General features: G+C 38.4%; 1 protein-coding gene across 11 annotated transcripts in view; it reads right to left on the bottom strand.

Annotated features, from left to right (window-relative positions):
- MITF (melanocyte inducing transcription factor) overlaps positions 1–20866 on the bottom strand; it is a 276773-nt gene that overhangs the window by 100817 nt on the left and 155090 nt on the right. For 3 of the 11 annotated variants that reach the window (XM_060202889.1, XM_060202884.1, XM_060202882.1), the window contains one exon: positions 10937–11079. The exons of the other annotated variants lie outside the window; for them this stretch is intronic. Coding sequence is in view for 2 of the 3 variants with exons in the window: in XM_060202884.1 (XP_060058867.1) it covers positions 10937–11079 (143 nt within the window). In the remaining variant the exon portion in view is untranslated. The remainder of the gene's footprint in view (positions 1–10936; positions 11080–20866) is intronic. 11 annotated transcript variants of the gene reach the window in all.

The raw sequence follows: 20866 nt of genomic DNA on the forward strand, positions 1-20866 counted from the left end.
TAGTATTTAAAGAATATTGATGTTTGGAGGTGTTAGCAAGGTTGTTGCTTTTGATCTGATCAGTTACAAACAATCAATATTTTTGGTACTTGCTGAAGGCTCCAGTTTAAAGAATATTATTTCTCAATATAGGAAATTTCCTCCTCTTATTCCTCTTCCTTCCCCTCTACCTCTTCCTTCTCCTTCACTTCCTTTAATTTATCTTTTTTTTTTTGTCATTGAGAGGGATTAATAGCTGTGGACTGATTATTTCAAGTATTACAGAAAGGGAGAGGAAGAGATATCACAGCACTGAAACTTCCTCCAGCGCACTGAGGTCAAAGCTTGAACCTAGGTTACATACATGTCAAAGCAGACACACTATATGAACTAGTTTTGCTAATCCAAGTTTCAAATTTTTATCCAGATAGGACCTAGGTGTTGAAAAGTATAATTGTCAGATTTTAACTAATATATGATGAGAAGTTTTAATTTTTTTAGATTACTGGTTTTTAGAATCTTATTTAATATCCAATCTGTTTTTAATTTTTCAAATGAAACATTTATGCAAAGACATTTTGTTGTTGGTGTTGGGGTAGACAGAAATTTCTTCTGGCTCTACTCAAATAATTGCCCCAGCCATAAGACATGTACTGTCTACTTGTTTAGACAATGTCATCAACAGGAAAGAAAGGATTAAGAGCCTTAGATTGTCATGACCCAACAATGACTGCATGTCTCGGATGTATCCACCAAGATGTAAAAGTTTGGAATTCTGTGTGGAAATCAAGAAAAATCTGCAACTATGCTCTCAAGAGCTGTAAATAGGTATATCTGTCACTACTTAGGAGCCAGCCTTACAAATAGTAGTGAAGATTTACAGTGGTTACATTTTACTTATGTTCAACATCCTGCCCCAAGCCTTTGATAAAGTATCCTGACATCACTTTGAACAAATAGCCTCCTCACTCTCAGTTCATGAAGTTTACAGTAGTGGCACTACTAACTCTTGGCATAAAAAGATAAACATTAAAAAATTCAGGGATTCAGGTGGTAGCACAGTGGGTTAAGTGCACGTGGTGTAAAGCATAAGGACTGGAGGCGTAAGGATCCTGGTTCAAGCCCCCGGCTCCCCACCTGCAGGGGAGTCGCTTCACAGTCAGTGAAGCAGGTCTGCAGGTGTCTTTCTCTGCCCCCCCCCCCCCCCCCCCGTCTTCCCCATCTCTCTCCACTTCTCTCTGTCCTATCTAACAACAAATACATCAGTAACAACAACAATAAAAATAAACAAGGGCAACAAAAGGGAAAATAAATATTTTTAAAAAATTTTAAAATCCAGGATTAATCAATCATTATATTCTTCAAAGATGCTACTGGTCCAATATGGTCTAGTAAAAGCTATCCCATGACTTTGTATAGAATTATTTGGGGGGGGGGACTGTATATTCTAATATTTGGAAAGATAATAGAACATAAATTTGGAACTTTCTGGATTTATCTAAACAGAGAGTTAAATCAAATGAATCAGTAGTGAGAATTCAAAGAGAGAAGAAAGAACAAATAACGAAGCAGTATTTAGATGTCACTGAACATAGGCATCAACCACAATATCTGAAAAAGTCTGGGTATAATATTGATTTATAAATGCCATTCAATCTTCATTTTTGTTTATGAAAATTTGATGTGCACTGTTATATCAAACCTGGTGGGGTTTTTTTTGTTTGTTTTTTTGTTTTTTTCCTCCAGGGTTATTGCTGGGCTCGGTGCCTGCACCATGAATCCACCGCTCCTGGAGGCCATTTTCCCCCCTTTTTGTTGCCCTAGTTGTTGCAGCCTCGTTGCGGTTATTATTGCCATTGTTGACACTGCTTTGTTGTTGGATAGGACAGAGAGAAATGGAGAGAGGAGAAGACAGAGAGAGGGGGGGAGAGAAAGATAGACACCTGCAGACCTGCTTCACCGCCCGTGAAGCGACTCCCTTGCAGGTGGGGAGCCGGGGGCTCGAACCGGGATCCTTACGCCGGTCCCTGGGCTTTGCGCCACGTGCGCTTAACCCACTGCGCCACCGCCGGACCCCCAAACCTGGTTTTTAGAACATCTGATACAATACCAGTTAGTGTTAAAAAGAAGAAGAAAGGAGGAGGAGAGGAAGAAGGAGGTGGAGGAGAAGAAGAGATTAAAGTTTCAGCTTATCCATGCACTGTTTTTGTTTGTTTGTTTATTTGTTTTTCCCTCCCTTGTTTTGGTTGATATACTATCACCCACAACATTCCCCAGCTTTCAAGGAGTTAGGTTGGCTCCATGCCTAAATTTTGCCAGAGAGATTTAAGCTGAATGCCATGTGTACCTCCAGCAGTTATCCTAAATGAGATGCCCTTGTATGTACCTTCTTTCATCACAGCTATTAGAATTTGGCAATAATGAATGAAGTTCCATTCCCATTTTAGAGGATAAGGTCAATCTTAATAATCTAACCGGGTGGATCTGTAAAGACCTTGTGGAGACAGTTCTACAAGGATAGGTATTTTTAAATGCTTCATACCCAGGTATATTCCTCATCTCCTAAAAATACGCAGCACATAGCAGGGGAAATACACATCTGTTCAATGGGTAAATTTCAACAGTCCTAACAAATCTTCATAAATACCACACCTCATAAAACCAAATAGTACTGGAGTGTTGGCATTGGAAGACTATTATTAGTCACATCAAACATTCAGTGACAGAGAATACGTTTTTACAAGAAGCTCTGAGCTCAACAGCCCTAAAAGATTTTTGTTGCTGTTGTTGTTGTTAATCTGAAGGTAATCTTTTCCAATTTTTTAGATTTCTCAAGTTATACTAGATCTGCAAATCAATGTATATTATTCAGTAGAATTTCCTCCTCCTCCAGTAATTGGTTTAAATGCTTAAATGCTGTGAATTACATTCAGAGGAATATTTCTGATGGGCAAATACTGTGGCATCAGATTAGTTGTGCTCCCTCAGAAGCTTAAATATGTCATAGGTGCAGTAATTCAGAAATCTGGGCTTTGGAGACCATATCAATGAAAGGCAGAGTTAAGAAACATCAATGTATTAAGTAACATAAACGAAAAACCTATAAAACCTATCAAAGAATAATACAAGATCTGGAATCAAAATAACTAGATTAAAATCCCAACTTTATCCTTTTCAGCCATGAAATTTGGGCAGGACTTTTAACCTACCCAAACCTCAATTTTCTCATCAGCAAAATGGAGGTGAAAGGGTAGCTTTCTCATAGAACAATCAGGAGAATTCAATGTATGACATGGGTAAAATATGTAGAATGGTAGCTGGCATAACATGCAAATAAGGAAAAGCAAGACAGTTAATTCTTCTTCATTGTGTTTTAATTCTCGAAATGGTATCCTCTAAGCATCTTAATATCTAAAAAATAGTAGAATTGACAAGTTATCTTCTAAAAAACAAAACTCTTACAAGGTTGTCTTTTGCTATAATACTCCTTTGCTTTCCTAGAGGAAAATACAAAAGAGAAATCAATTCACAGTGTGTGCTCTCTCCAAATGAACAGGCACAAAGAAGTTAATGGACAACAGTTCATTTAACAAGTTTTGTCAAAGATGTCTGCTTAGAGTTTCTTTATGAGAATTTATAAGAGAATTGTGCTCCTACTGTGAGTATCTGAGTTAACTAGGGAAAAAAATCAGGAGCAATTAACCAAAAATAGTGAAACAAAGAATTATAGTATACGTGAAAATGACAAGTCATACAACCCTTATACTGCCTTAAAATGATTTTAACCCTTTAATGTCATTCAAAAATTTGCTTAATATTAATATTAAAAAAATAAGTAGCTATAGTGGGGTATGAGTCATAAAGAGCAGTCAGTACTTCCCTATTATCTGACTTACAAAGCAGAAACAACATTTCTAGTATAAGAACAATTTAAATACCTAATTATATGTTCATAGGTCATAAAGTACTTCATCATTGTAAAGAAATGAGTAAACTGATTTCATGACACAGAATAAAAAAATCTGAAAACAAATTCAATATTGTATATATAGCACAATAAATTAGAAATCATTTTAAAAGCTACTCTATGCTCTTTAAAGATATGTATCTTGAACATTATGAACATGAGCCTCACTTAAATTTGTGGGAATTTTTGTTTTTTTAAGAATCATTCTAAAAATAGTTCTGCTACATTGAGTAATTTTCCATTATTCTTGTCGTCTTTAAACACACCTTCACAAGCTGCTGAACATAATGCTTTTCTGACTTAATCGGAACCTCTCTCATGACCCAGGAACGTTCAGTAAATAATTATTAAGCCCCAGAGGTGGCTTTCGCATAAGTTGATTTGCTTGAATGGCTACTTACGTAGGGACACAGTTTTAGTATTGTTTTTCAAATCTTATCACGTAACACTGAAAGTAAATGTTAAAGAAGGGGGAGCTGTCATTCATTTCATATTTCTCCATTTCAGTATTTCTCTGAAATCATCAGTTTCAAATACGTTCTTTACTTATATGCTAGGCAGCTGATTCTGGGGGTGTTGCTGCTTTGTTTTTCACTCAGAGGGAAAAAAAATCAATGCATAGCAATGCAAATGAGGTTTATTAATGCTACTGTTGCACAATTAAGAAAAAAGAAATGAGAAACCAAAAATTAAAAGTGTTTGCAGTGGAACAGTTTTGATAAATTTGTAACCCAGCATTATCATTTACAGAAAACCTCTTTTATTTATTTTTATTTCATCATGAAGCTGCAGTCTTCCTTCTAATCATAAATCCAGTTCTGTCCTCACTGAGATCTTTCAAGCAGTCATTTTTTTTTTTTGCCATTATTAATTTAAGAGCAACATTCAATTTTAAACGAGAAGGCAAAGCTAATGGGCTAGCATTTCGACTCCCCACACGAATTAGTTGTTATCCTTGTCAAATCCACCTACCAGAGGTTACAGCTGAAGCTGATTAAAACCACAGTCACAAAGTAACAGTTCGATTATTTTTAACTCCCAATAAGACCCTCCCTTTCTCTTCCCTCCCCCTTAAAAAAATGCTCCTGTTATGTGATTTCAGGATTATTTCCAAAATAAAACTTCACTTACAGATATAAGCTTTCAAAAGAGCAAGGCATGAACATCTGAACTCTAAGCGCCTCCATCTTTATTCCTTTAAGGTGTTCTGCAAGCCCTTGGCGAAGAGTGAAAGTCAAAGTTAGTTCTGGCACTGGCTGTGTCACTAGGGGTGGCTCCTGATAAGGCCCTGGAAACTCCAATCCAAACACAGCTCATGCCAGAACGGTGCCTGGTGTCTGTCTGCAAAAGCAGACCTGTTTAATCCAGTACCTACAGTACCTGCAGGACAAAAACGCTGCCTCACACTGCAAAGGGGGCTAAGTAAGGACCTAGGTACAACCAGAAATTCAACCCAGCAACCAAACTAACACCTCAGGATGCTTATTTGGCTTCTTGAGCACAAGGACAGGTTGAAGCTTGCAGGGACTGAGTGTCATTAGAGAGCTTGAAAGGAGAGTTAATTTCACATACTAGTGAATTTTTAACACTTAATAGAATCACAGAATTGAGAAGGGTGGCGGGATGGGCTTGTTACTTTTCTCAGTTCGGGAGATCACAGGCATCAACTCATCACATAACTCTGCTGCTTTTCATCCTTGCACAGGCATTTTGGGGACTGGAGCTTGATGGCTGAACATGCTTTTCTGCTGATAGGCTAGAAATCCAGACAGCTACAGATCCTTACATTCAGTGCCCTACAGACTCAGCAAATGAATGATGTTGTGCAGAGTTGGAGAAAGTTTTTCTCCTTACCCATGATTAAAAGGTCACAGAGACATCTGACACTGAATAACTGTGTTTCCTAAAACAGTGACTTTACTTCTCTGTGCCTAATAGTTTATCGTCAATGTAAATGGTTGGTAAAAAACACAATCTCTTTTTTTTAAATGAGTAAATTGTTATTTTTTATTAACTTTGTTACCTTTATTTATTGGATAGAGACAGCCAGAAATCAAGATAGAAGGCGGAGATAGAAAACAGAAACAGAGAGACCTGTAGCCCTGCTTTAACACTAATGAAACATCACCCCATGCAGCTGGGCGCCTGGAGCTCAAACCCATGTCCCAGTGCACTGCCACATGTGTGCTCAAACCACACCCGGCCCCCAAAACACAATCTCTAAACCAAAATTAATCAGTCTAGAATTTCACAATGAAATGAACTCATCTTTTTTTTTTTTATTTATCTCTGGTAATAAAAAAAATATCTAGCCAGTGGGGGTATGGATCAATTGGCCAATGTCTGGCCAACGTCCATTTTCCAGCACAGAAGCAGTTACAGAAGCCAGAACTCTTTCCTTCTGCATCACAAAAAGAATTTTGATCTATAGTCCCAGAGGGGGTAAAATGTTAGGAGAAAATGATCAGAGGGCTCTGAATCCTGATTCCATCAGGACTAGAAACATTTGTCACCAGGAATATTTTTTCTTTTTTTAGCAGTAAAATGAACTCATTTTTCTCATCTTTATTGGGAGGATTAATGGTTTACAGATGACAGTAAAATACAGTAGTTGGTACATGTATAAAATTTGTCAGTTATTTATTTATTATTTATAAAAAGGAAACACTGGTAAAACCATAGGATAAGAGGGGTACAACTCTACATAATTCCTACTACTAGAACTCCATATCCCGTCACCTTGTCACCTCTCTTGATAGCTTTCCTATTCTTTAGCCCTCTGGGAGTATGGACCCAAGGTCATCTGTTTTCTACATAACAATCTAGTCCCCCACCCAGGTCTCCTCCACCATCATTCATGTTCCAGAACCTGAATATTCATCACCACCCCCCACCACCACTTCAACACCAGAGTCCTTTACTTTGGTGCAGTACACCAACTCCAGTCCAAGTTCTGCTTTGTGTTTTCCTTTCTGTTTTTATTTTTCAACTTCTGTATATGAGAGGGATCATCCTATATTCATCTTTCTCTTTCTGGCTTATTACACTTAACTTGATTCTTTCAAGCATCAGGAATCTTTGTTTTGATACCATCACTGAAATGGAAGAGAATCTGGAAAACACCAGAGAAACTCAAGCAGTTTTGTAATCTGAGAGGGAAAAGGAAAGACACTTGGAAGTAGTAATAGGTATAGGTGTGACTTAGGAAGGAAGTGATGGCAGAGTCATATAAGTGAATAAAAAATAGGTGATATATTTTTTTTCTTTTCTTTTCATCAACCTTTATCTGTGACCTTGGAAAAACTATTGCAGTTTCCAAACTGGAGAGGAATGGGGACACAGAACTCTGGTGGTAGGAATAGTGTGAAATTCTACCCCTATTATCTTATAATTTTGTAAATCACTATTAAATCACTAATAAAAACATTTAAAAAAGAAAAAGGAAATATTCAGAGTCTCAGACAAGCTATTTCTAGGCACTTTAATTATCTGTTCAATTATTCTTATGCATTTATGGAAAATATTTGTCACAAACACTGTGAAAATTCTAGGAGTTTATAGTCTCAGTGGAATACACAAATTAAATAATCACCCAACACTCATAGACAGAAGTTAAGAAATAAGAACAGAAGGGGAAACAAAAAGCAGAACCTGAATTGGGTTTGGTATATTGCACCAAAGTAAGGGACTGGGGTGGGGGGTAGTTCAGTAGTTCAGATCTTGGTGTGGACTCTGAAGAAGTCTTCTTCTTCATATATGCAATAATATATGCAAAAGTCCCTAGGTGGAAAGTAAAGGAAGGAAGGAAGGAAGGAAGGAAGGAAGGAAGGAAGGAAGGAAGGAAGGAAGGAAGGAAGGAGGGAGGGAGGGAGGGAGGGAGGGAGGGAGGGAAGGAAGGAAGGAAGGAAGGAAGGAAGGAAGGAAGGAAGGAAGGAAGGAAGGAAGATTGATTCACTGTGGTTGGAAGAAAGAGAATGAAGGAAAGTGCCGATCAAAGTAGTGACCAGGTCAGACTGCACAGGATCTACTAAGCCTGGGAGAGGTCATTGATAATATCCCAAACTGAAAAAGGAATTACTGAGAGGTGTTAGTCTGGGACATCATGGACTAAGGTTTTTCTGTTTGTTTGTTTTTAGAAAGACCTTTTTGAGTGTCACACTGACTACTATCTGAGGAGGGGAAAGAACGACTACTGCAATAGTCCTGGAGGCAGGTGATGGAAGCTCAATGGGAAGAGAAAGACAGTGCTGTGGCATTAAGTGGGAATTATTCCACTTAATGGAATGTTTGTTGATTTGAATGTATTCAACCATGCAAGGATGGTTGAATACATTCAAATCAACAATTATGGAACATAACATTAACAGAAGGAAATTGCATCATCATCTCAAAAGGCACAGAGAAAGAAATTATTTCATAATTAAAAAAAAAAAAAACTTGGGGCTGGGTGGTAGTGCAAGGAGTTAATCACTCATGGCACAAAGTGCAAGGACCCAAGCAAGGATCCTGGTTCAAGCCCCTGGCTCTCCACAGCAAGGAGGGTCACTTCACAATTGATTGAAACAGGTCTGCAGGTGTCTATCTCTCTCTCCTCCTCTCTGTCTTCCCCTCCTCTCTAGATTTCTCTCTGTCCTATCCAACAACAATAATAGCAATAAAACAACAACAATAATAACAACAACAAAACAATAACAACAAGGGCAACTAAATGGGGAAATGGCCTCCAGGGGCAGTGGATTCCTGGTGCAGACACTGGAGCCCCAGCAATAACCCTGGAGGCAAAACAAAACAAAACAAACAAACAAAAAACTTTAAAAAAAATGCATGTCTCTGTAAGCACACCAGTGTTATACAACACTTTCTCAGTAAGAATCAGTCATACACAAACACACATACACACACACACACACACGCACACACATGCACACACACACACAAATTTCAACAAATGGTATAAAAGGAGGGTACATAATAAAGACCATATATGAGAATAAGGCAGTGGCACAATTGGTTAACACACACATATTGCCATGCACAAGAACCTGAGTTTGAGTCCTCAACCCCCACCTACAGAGGGGGTGTTTCACAAGCAATGAAGTAAGTTTGCAGGTATCACTCTGTCTCTCTCCCTCTGTTTCCCCATCCACCCTCAATTTCTCTCCATCCTATCAAGAATAATAGAAAGACAAGGGGAAAAAAAGCCATATATGACAAACCCACAGCCAACATTATACTCAACCATAATATACCTGAACTATCTGAAACCTGAATATACCCATATGAGACCATAATATACCTAGTAGAAAACAGGAAGAAAAAAACCCCACAATACTGGTTTCCTTGATGTCTTTTGGGGATTTAACTCCAACAGAAAGGGAAACAAAAACAAACTGGTATTGGGTCAGACAAAAAGCTCTTCTACACAGGGAAAGAATAGTCAGTAAAGCACAAAGATGTCCTATTGAATGGAAGAAAATATTTGTGCATGATCCACCTGACAAGTATTTATAATCAGAGGTATATTGAGAATTTGCATGTCAGGAAGATGACTCAAAGAGTAATGCATATGCTAAGCCCTGCATTTGATTCTTTGTGCTATATATGGCAAAGCAGTGCTCTGGCTCCTATCTTGCCCCCTTCCACTCATAAAAAAAATGCAAGTTTGAAAATAAAGATCTATGCTAAAATAATAATAATGACAACAACAATAACTCATGTCAAGAAAATGCTCAATTAGCAAGGCATGGACCTTACCATGCAGGAGATGCCAGGCTCAAGCCCCAAAACCAAAAAGCAGCATCACAGCATGAGAGAAACTCAATGTATGGTGGACAATGCTGTGGTGTCTCTCTCTTTTTGTTTCTCTCTCTCCGTGTGTGTGTGTGTGTGTGTGTGTGTGTGTGTGTGTGTGTGTGTGTGTGTATCTCTGTGTATCTCTATCTGAAATAAAAGTGAATAAAATAATTGGCCTAAGCATGATGGAATAATACACATATGAGGATCTGGTTCAGCAAAACAACAACAAAAAAGAACTAATAAAGTTTAAACACAAAGAATCCCATCTAAAAATTGGAAGAGAGATAGTATTTCAAAGGAGACCCAGAAACGGCCAGCAGACAAACGAAAAGAAATACCCATCTTGCCTTATTAACAGTAAGTAAAAATTACAAAATGAGGTTGCTTTTTAACTGTAAGAACAGTTATTACAAAAAGACAAGAAATAATAAGCTTGGAGGAAAATATAGACAGAAATAAACCATTGCACACTCCTGTTGGAAATATAAGCTGGTAAAACCAGTACTGAAAACAGTAAGTGGGTTCCTCTAAATATTAAAAATAAAGATTCCGTATAATTTATTTCTCCTGTTTAATTTACCAAAACTATAAAAAATACTACTTCAGAGAGACGCATCCATTCTTAATCATTATGCCTTTATTTTTATAATTTTATTAGTGATTTAATGATGATTAACAAGATTATAACATTATAGGAGTATATAGTTCAAGACCACCCCCACCAGCAATGTTCTCTGTCCCCACTCCTACCTCCAATAATAACCATCACAGTACTCATGAATTCAGCTACTTTTCCTACTTTTAAAACTGATATGCTTCAATTCTCTATATTCCATATATGAACAAAACCATACTGTAGCTGTCTTTAATACCCTAATTTACTTAATAAAGCACCATCACCTCCAATTTCATCCATTTTGTCATGGAGGACACAATATCATCTTTTTTCATTGCAGAGTAGTATTCCATTGAATATATTACATATTTTCTTGATCCAGTCACCTGTCAGTGGACATTTAGATTACTTCCACTCCATACCTATTGCGAATAATGCAGTTATGAATATAGGAAAGCACTCTTATTCTTACTGCAACATCATTTGCAATAGCCAAAGATAGGAAACAATTAACTGATAAACATGATTAATGAAAGGATATAAAGGAGGTAGAGCAATTGGTAGTGGGCACACTTTACCATGTCTGAGGACCTGGGTACAAGAGCCAGTCCTCCTCTGAGGGCAGGGGTCGGGGGTGGGGGGGGAGCTTCACAAGTGGTGAAGTAGTGTTGCAGGTTTCTCTTCTGTGTCTCTCCACCTCTCTCCTTCTGATTCTCACTCTCTATCAGAAAGAAAAAAGAAAAGAAAAATAATGGTGGCATTGTGCAAGCACAGAGCTACAGAGCTTCAGTAATAACACTGGTGGGGGATATACAGATAAAGAGGTATAGATCACATCTGTTTATTTTTTCCAATGTCTTTATTGGGGGACTAAATGTTTACAGTCGACAGTTAAATACAATAGTTTGTACATGTATAACATTTTCACATAACAATACAACCCCACTAGGTCCTTCTCTGTCATCATGTTCCAGGACCTGAACCCTCCCTACCACTCCACTGTACTTCGGTGCAATACACCACACATCTGTTTTTAATATGTATGTGTATATATTGTTCAGCTAAAAAGAAAAAGAAAATCCTGCCATTTGTAACAATATGGATGGACATAGAGTCTATTATGCTAAAAGAAATAAGTCAAATGAAGAAAAACAAGCAATTTGATTTCACTTCTATGTGACACATAGAGAAAAAAACAGATACACTATAGAAAACAGTAGGGAGTCGGGCGGTAGAGTAGCAGGTTAAGTACATGTGGCACGAAGCTCAAGGACTGGCATCAGGATCCCGGCTCATGCCCCTGGCTCCCTACCTGCAGGGGAGTAGCTTCACAGGTGGTGAAACAGGTCTGCAGGTGTCTATCTTTCGCTCTCCCTCTCTGTCTTCCCCTCTCCCTCTCTGTCTTCCCCTCCTCTCTCCATTTCTCTCTGTCCTATCTAACAATGACGACATCAATAACAACAGTAATAATAATAACAACAACAATAAAACAACAAGGGCAAAAAAAGGGAAAATAAATCAATAAAACAAAAATTTTAAAAAAAGGAAAACAGTAATATGCTATTTGGACTAGATCACCAAGTACAAGGGAAAGGGAAGGCTGTGGGACTGTAAAAGGATACCTAAATCAGGACAAGGGGAGTAAACATGGTGATTTTCAGCGATGTACACTTGAACTTTATATAAAACAAACAAGACTAGGGGTGGGGGAGAAGAAAGAGAAAGTTATGGTTAAGGAAATTAAACAGGATAGAAAACAATTATATCAGGAACTTTAAGGGGTTATATAATAAAAACAAAAAAGAATAAGTCCAGGGGGTTGGGTTGTGGTGTGCCCACATGAACACACACATTGCCAAGTATAAGGATGTTTCACAAGTGGTGAAGCAGTGATGCAGGTGTCTTTCTCCTCTCTGTCTCCCCCTTCCCTCTTAATTTCTCTCTGTCTCTGTCAAATAATTAACTAAGTAAAACTGAACTTTGATTTGTTAAATGATTATACACAGACAAAAATCTGTACTCTCCATGAGTTCTCTTATCTTGACCATAAAACCAATGGTGTCAGTAGCAGACATTCCAGCAGAGTTCCCAGGGTGATACCAAATGCTCCCTTGGAATGTTCAGTTAATGATATCACTTGACTTTTTATCCTGATGAACTTACCACCCCAAGAAAGATATCCATAAACCATTCATTTAAGTATTTCAAGAAAGGTACTTTTAAATTTTTTTATTATTTATTTATTTTCCCTTTTGTTGTCCTTGTTGTTTTTTATTGTTGTTGTAGTCATTGTTGTTGTTATGATGTTGTCATTGTTGGATAGGACAGAGAGAAATGGAGAGAGGAGGGGAAGACAGAGGGGGGGAGAGAAAGACAGACACCTGCAGACATGCTTCACCGCTTGTGAAGCAACCCCCTTGCAGGTGGGGAGCCGGGGATTCAAACTGGCATCCTTATGCCAGTCCTTGTGCTGTACACTGCGTGCGCTTAACCTGGTGCGCTACCGCCAGACTCCAAAGAAAGGTACTTTTATGGGATATGTATTCAATAAACTTGCTCATGGCACTTCAGAAGGTTTAATATTATCCCACCATTCTCAGGGAATCTTTTGAGACACAGTAATGAAATGCCTACCAGCAAATGAACTAAATTTGATGTGAATATGCATACCTGAAACTATAAGTTCTTGAAATACGTACATTTGCTCAATGCTAAACTCCTGTCTCCTCATTTAGTGACCCAATTATTCAAGAAATTTCTTCCAAATGACTGACACCATGTCTACTTGGGTTACCACTGTATCTCAAGAGTCTGCAGGAATAAATAAACAATTCATGGAAATGTCTAATAAATGTTCTTACAATAAATTAATCTTCAACAATCTTGTGCACATGTAGGCTACTTAAATGTGCATATGTAATGTAAATGCATGCATACATACATTCTAAATTGAAGCACTAAAAATTGATATTGTAGAAAAAGTAAAAATATCAATAAAGGAAATACTGAATGCACAAAGAAAATCTTAACCTGCAAGACAATGAATTTCAAATCTTTATCATTACTGATTTCTGCAAATTTCAGCAAATCAATTAGGGTCATTAGAATAATTACTGAACTCTCCAAAAATGCCCTGAATGAAGATGGAATAAAAAGTCTATCAGACCTCTAAGAGACAGCTAACACTTTTCTTATGATAGTAAAACTGGGCCTTGTAATCTTTTTGGAAAGAAAAATCCAATCACTATATAGCACAGGTTAGAAGGAGATAAGAGGCTTTACTTGCTATCATATCTAACATCCAGCTAAAGAAAAGTAGCACTACTGTTTTAGCACAGTCAGGATCCTTCTTTTGTGGCTTTAAGTCTTGTTACCCCAAGGTAGGCCATTTTCTTGTATTTCTTTCTTTTGATAGCTATGCTACTCATCAGTATCATAATACTTAACATTTGAGGGGTTATTAGGGCTATAGCAATTATGAGTTGATTTCTATGTATAATTTAGGGAAATTTACTCAGTTACTTAATGTTTTATTGTGTTCCCAATCAATAGTTCTTAAACCAGTAACCCCAACAGAAGCACACAGGGACACTTCTCCCTACCTTCCACCTTATAATATAAACTAAGGAATATTTCAAAATTGAAATATCAAGGTCATGTCCCAAGAAACAACTGAAGAAGACTCTTACTGGTTTTGGTTTTGGATTCTATGTTTTCCTAAAAAATCTCATAAAAGCTAACTTTGAAGTCAGGTCTGAGAAACAATAACACATATTATATTACAACATATAATTACATATGATACAACCTAGGTAGATTATCCAAAAGGGGAAGGGAAAATAATCCCAAAATATAAACTCCCTTATTTGTTGAATAAACAATCTTTACTTAGGAGGCCAAGCAGTGGTGAAACTGGTTGAGTGCATACACTATAATGTGTAAGGACCTGTGTGCAAGCCCATGGTCCCTGATATCTACTTGCAGGGGGCATGCTTCACAAGTGATGAAGCAGTGATGCAAGTGTCTATCCTATGTCTGTCCCCCTTCCCTCTCAATTTCTCTTTGTCTCTAACCAAAATAAATGAATGAATAAATAAATAAATGGGGCAGAGAATGAACTTGCAGAATCTAGCCCTCAGATTAAAAACAAACATCTTTTTCAGGTGGAACATAGTCCAGCCTCCCTTTGGAGAGTGAAACATTCTCTACCGTTGTTGATCCACGTTGAGGGCAAGGTCCTCTGGGGGCCCACAAAGGGGTCTATTGTGTTGTTCCTAATAGAGAGGATCAGTAACAATGGAGAGAGTGATCTATTTGAGGTCAAGGCCCATCATGTCTGTTTGGAAAATCTCAGGATTCCCCGACTAGGACCCAGCTGCTGGGGTGGCCAGAGAGTGACTGAAGAGTCATTGTTAAAGTATGCCAGTCTCTTGCCCTTATTCAGCTTTTGCAGTCCTTACTTTGATAAGGTTAGCTTTGGAGTGAGTGAGAGAACTGTAATAAGAAGTCGACACTATTTCATTATGAACTTTATGGTGTCTTTTTTAGGTCTTTCTACTTGCATGCTGCATATACTGACTCACTGCAGACTACTGTGCACTTTTAAAAAAAAACTAGTATAGTCATAGGCTCTTTGGAATATAACTAAAATAGGACTACAAAACGGAGACCCCCCCATTTCTTCATCTAATCTATTCCAGCCTTTAGGTTCATGATTAGTCAACAATCTGGCTCTATATGTTAACGCTTTTTTCAGCCACCAAGTTCCAGATGCTACCATGATGCCAACTGGACATCCCTGGGCAGACAACCCCAACAATGTGTCCTTGACCTCCGATTCCCCAGAGCCCTGCCCCACTAGGGAAAGAGAGAGATAAGGCTGGGAGTATGGATCGACCTGCCAATGCCCATGTTCAGCGGGGAAGCAGTTACAGAAGCCAGACCTTCCACCTTCTGCACCCCATAATAACCCTGGGTCCACACTCCCAGAGGGATAAAGAATAGGAAAGCTATCAAGGGAGGGGATGGGATACAGAGTTCTGGTGACGGGAATTGTGTGGAGTTGTACACCTCTTATCCTATGGTTTTTGTCATTGTTTCCTCTTTATAAATAAAAATTAAAAACAAACAAAAACTTCTACCATTTAATTCTTTATTCACTTGGACTTCCCATGGATGTATTCTAAAATTTTTGGGAAAGCCTTATTATGAGGTAATTAAAAACAACAATGAAAGTGATTATGAAAACTGAAAACTGTGCTCTTACGAGTGACAATCATGAATGTTTCCAGATGTGACCATGAATTGTGAACACAGACTGATAGGTACTTGGAGGTTATATAGGCTCCTGTGCTAAATATGAACAGACATGGGCCTCGGGTCAGACTGATGTGGTAAATAGTTAATTGCATGTATATATTTTCTTCAAGGTTGGGAGCTACTCTCTGCCCTAATCCAGCTTTCTAGTCCTATTCTTAACTTTGGCACCATCTTCCCAGACAATATTTTTAGTCCATCTGCAGGTTAACTATCAAGCTCCAACAAAAATTACCATAGTCATGGGCCCCTATGAACATACCTAAAATAAACTCCCTAGCATCTTTCTACCCTAGAACCCCTATTTCCATATGCTCTATTCCTACTTTATGGTTTCTACTCATTAAACATTTTGTCCTGCTTTATATTGTACTGCCTTTCAGCTACCAAGCTGTGGATGTTGTTATGATTTCATCCTGACTTCCCTGGGCAGATGACCTCACCAATGTGTCCAGGAACCTCAGAGCCCTACCCCACTAGGGAAAGATAGAAACAGGCTGGGGGTATGGATCAACCTGTCAAAGCCCATCTCCAGCAGAGAAGCAATTACAGAAATCAGATCTTACATATCCTACACCCCATAATGATTTTTGGTCCATACTGCCAGAGGGGTAAATGTTAGGGGAAAATGATCAGAGGGCTCTAAACTCCAATTCCATCAGGACCAGGAGAAAGAGGTTAAATAAAAGGGGTGGGGCACTCAGAAGTAGTAGGTTTGACTTAGAAAGAGAAAAGGCAGAATCAGAAAAAAAGGGGAGGTGTGCAAATTTATAGAGATAGAAATAATTGTCAACCCCTATCTGTGATCTTGGGAGAAGTAATGCAGTTTCCAATGGAAGGAATGGGGACAAAGAACTCTGGTAGTGAGAAATGTGTGGAATTATATCCCTGATATCTTATAACTTTGTAAATCAATATTAAATCACTAATAGCATTAAAAAAAGGAGGAGAAGAAGAGTAATAATCACATTCACACTTCTCTCCATCTGTCATTAATGTTCCCTGTGACAGAAAGCTCAGATGCCACCTATAATAACCTACAACTCAAGAATTTGTGGGCTTACCCAGCATGTGAGAAGAATGTTTTAAGTGTTGTGGAGAAGTTAAAAGTGAGGATGCTCTGTTTTTAAGAGGTTCATCAGAGAAGCCTAAAACTCAAATTTACATGTTTGTTGAGTGGGGTAGAAAGACACAGAACCTGGCCCAAGGACTTCTTCCCACAGTAGGCCTCTCGACATCTTATAGGCTGCCCTTAGATGTGTTTTCCTTGGCCATCCTATGTGAAGTAGGAATATGTACATCTGTTTTTCACTCTCTTTAATATTTAGTTCTTATTAGCACTTAATCCAACCTGAAATAATTTTGTTTAATTGATGTCTAACCTTGGTGGGTGGGGTGCTTTGTGTTTATCTTCTCCATGTCTGTCCTTATATTGAGTGCTCAGTAAATGTTTGCTGGAGGCAGGGAGGTTGGATGTCAGGGGAGTTGGGGAGGGAGCGAGGGAGGGCCAAATGATAAAGATCCATTATGGAAAGATCTATAAACTACATAATCTGAAGATAATTAATTAGGAAGTCAACAGGCATACATGGAGTGCAGAACTGTATACCTTAATAACTGTGTAGTTGCTAAGCACAGTGTACTTTGATGCACAAAGTACTGGGATAAAAAGTTCTAAAGAAGGGTGAGGGCCAGGGGGTCAGGCAGTAGCGCAGCGGGTTAAGCGCATGTGGTACAAAGCGCAAGGACCAGCAGAAGGATCCTGGTTCGAGCCTCCGGCTCTTCACCTGCAGAGAAGTCACTTCACAGGTGGTGAAGCAGGTCTGCACATGTCTATCTTTCTCTCCCCCTCTTCTCTCCATTTCTCTCTGTCCTATCAAACAACGAATGACATTAATAATAGCAATAATAACCAGAACAAGGCTGTAACAAGGGCAACCAAAAAAAAAAAAAAGAAGGGTGAGGGCCATTTTGATATTTACAAGATTTGTGGATCACAAAAAATATGAACTTTAAAATTATTAATGTTGCTATAAAGCAATAATAACAACAAAGCTCCTATATTTACTGACTTTTGAGTCCTGTCTGTGGTTGCCTTAGCAAGGCTAGACCAAATGATTTTGATTTGAAGTTCATATATGGTCTGAAGGCTAGACATTGCCCATCTTTGTTGTAAGGAATTGATCCGGCAATTCTAATCTAAAACTCCTGTGTGATGGAAAGAAATTTTTATTTAGTGAATACCTATCAGCAGAAATAATAGAAATACCATTCAATCACATTTATCTCCTTCATTCTGTGTATATTTTTACTACTAGCAAGAACAGATCTTCTTGTAACAATGTTGGTACAGCATCTTCTGAAAGGCAACTCACTACCCCTGGAACATGGAAAGACCAATATGACCCCACATAAACTTGATCTAGCAGATCAAGCAGATATTATTTCTTTAAAAAGCTATTCAGATGCTTATATAAATATCTAGAAACTAAAAAAGAAAATCTACTTAGGAAGAGCTGTCCTCAAATTTAAAAAAAATTGAGAGAATCTTCAAAGAGTAATCTCAAAGTCTATCTGAAGTCAATTTTTAGCAATAAATGAAGAAAGGGTATATGGAATATTAATAAGACCCTCTGTTTAGTATAATAATCAATATAATGGCTTAATTCCCTGCTTTGAAATCTTGAAGAGTTTCTCCCTCAGGACTCACTTCAAAGGAAATACTTGCTCCTACATTACAGGTAATTGTAGAAGTAGTTACTTTTAAAATTTATAAATGTCAAATCACTATTTGCAATAAACAGACCACAACCACAATACAAGCCCAGTAGTTCAACAGAAAAAATGGGAAGGGAAGCACTCCTGACACTATACTAATGTCTTCAAATGAGAAATATAGTAAAAATAAATAAATAAATAAATAAATAAATGAATAAATAAATCAGTTTACTTTACCTTTTCTAGTTATATAAGCACCAAAAGATAAAGGGTGGGAGGAGTGCAAAGTTACAATGAAATTTTACAATAAATAGAAGCTTTCACTTCAGGACTTTAAAATCGTAATATGGGCCAGTAGATATCTCACCCAGAACAGCACAAGTCTTGTCTTGTGTGAGGTTCTGAGTTCAAAACTCAATACCACAGTGGAACAACAAGGCTGGAGTTCATGGATGGTGAAGCAGTACTCGAAATCTCTCCTCTGTCTCTCCCTTATCTCTCTATCTGCCTCTCAGAAATGCTTCAATGGAACAGTGGGCTAGAGAGGCCACTAAGTGGCAGTATCATATGTGAGGCCCTTGGTTCATTCCTCAGTGTCACATAATAATAATAATGATAACTATTATCATTATTATTATATCACGATGTTTCCCTCTCAGTTTAGTAGTTAATTCCTAAATCATTACTGAGAAAAACATGAACTCTTCACTATAGCAAGTCTTTTTGTAAGTAAACAGAAGTGTAGACAGGCACATGAGCTGCCTCTCCTTTTTTTTTTTTTTTTTGCCTCCAAGGTTATTACCTGCACCATGAATCCACCGCTCCTGGAGGCTATTTTTTTCCTTTTGTTGCCCTTGTTGTTTATCGTCATTGTTATTATCGTTGTTGTTATTACTGTTGTTGTTGGATAGGACAGAGAGAAATCGAGAGAGGAAGGGAAGCTAGAGAGGGGCAGAGAGAGATAGACACCTGCAGACCTGCTTCACTGCTTGTGAAGCAACCTCCCTGCAGGTGGAGAGCCAAGGGCTTGAATGGGGAATCCTACTTGGTCCTTGCACTACGCACCATGTACACTTAACCCGTTGTGCTATAGCCCGACCCCACCCCACACCCCACACCCATCTAATAAGAGTGTAGGATTAACACAGGGAAGTGCTAAGTGTGTCACCATTGCCAGCATTTCATGTTTAGGTTGCATTCTTCATCCAAGCAAGAGTAAGATATTAAAGTATTTTAGAGTAAAGCATACAATGGTGGGGCTGTCTGTCCAGGGAAGTCTGGCTGGCACCATGTTAGCATCTGGAACCTGGTGGCTGAAAACAGAGTTACATATAAAGCCAAACAAACTGTTTACTAATAATGAACCTAAAGGCTGGAATAGTGCAGATGAAAAGTTGTGGGGGGGGGGTCTCGATTTTTTAGATAGCTAGTAGGCATATTTTAGTTATATTCCAAAGGGCCCATGACTATACTAGTTTTTGTTTTTGTTTTCCCTGAACCTGAGTTCTGATATGCAGGTGGAACCAAGTTATTATCTGGGGAGATGATATCATCGTTGGAAAAAGGACCAGAAAGCTGCATCAGGGAAGAGAGTAGCTCCCAAATTAGGGAAAGATGTATAAATACTGTTGACTGTAAACCCCATCTATTTGATGTGATCTGGGGCCTATATTCAGCTTAGGAGCCTATGTGACCTCTGCATCCCTGTAGATCTGAACTCACATTCTGTGGTCATGAGTAGGAACGTTCCAAGCTGCCCCAATATTGACCCATCTTTTTCAGGTGTAGCATAGAGTATGTTGTCCAGCCTCCCTTCAGAGAATGGAACATTCTCTACAGTTATGGATCCAAGTTAAGGGAAAGGTACTCTGGGGGCCCACAAAGCGGTCTATTGTGTTGTTCTGGATAGAGATGATTGGTAGCAATGGAGAGAGGGATTTATTTGAGGTCAAGGCCCATCATATCTGTTTGGGTATCTCAGGAATCCTGAATAGGGCCCCAGCTGATGGGGTGGCTTGATAGTGACTAAAGAGTCATTGTTAAAAGTATGCGAGTCTCTTGCCCTTACTCAATAGCTTTTTGCAGTCCTTGCTTTGATAAGGTTAGCTTGGGAGTGAGTGAGGTAAGTATAATAGGAAATAGGTGAGGAGGATATCTAAGTCTAAGTAGACACTGTTTCATTATGAACTTTATACTGTCTCACTGCAGACTACAGAAGAGATCCAAAAGGCTAACAAACACAAGAAAAATTGCTCCAGGTCACTGATTGTCAGAGAAATGCAAATAAAGACAACACTGAGATACCACTTTACCCCTGTGAGAATGGCATACATCAAAAAGGACAGCAGCAACAACTGCTGGAGAGGCTGTGGGGACAAAGGAACCCTTATGCATTGTTGGCAGTAATGTAAATTGGCCCAACCTCTGTGAAAAGCAGTCTGAAGAACTCTCACAAGGGTAAACATGGATCTTCC

The sequence above is a fragment of the Erinaceus europaeus genome, chromosome 12 (genome assembly GCF_950295315.1).
Source record: "Erinaceus europaeus chromosome 12, mEriEur2.1, whole genome shotgun sequence".
Lineage (NCBI taxonomy): Eukaryota > Metazoa > Chordata > Mammalia > Eulipotyphla > Erinaceidae > Erinaceus > Erinaceus europaeus.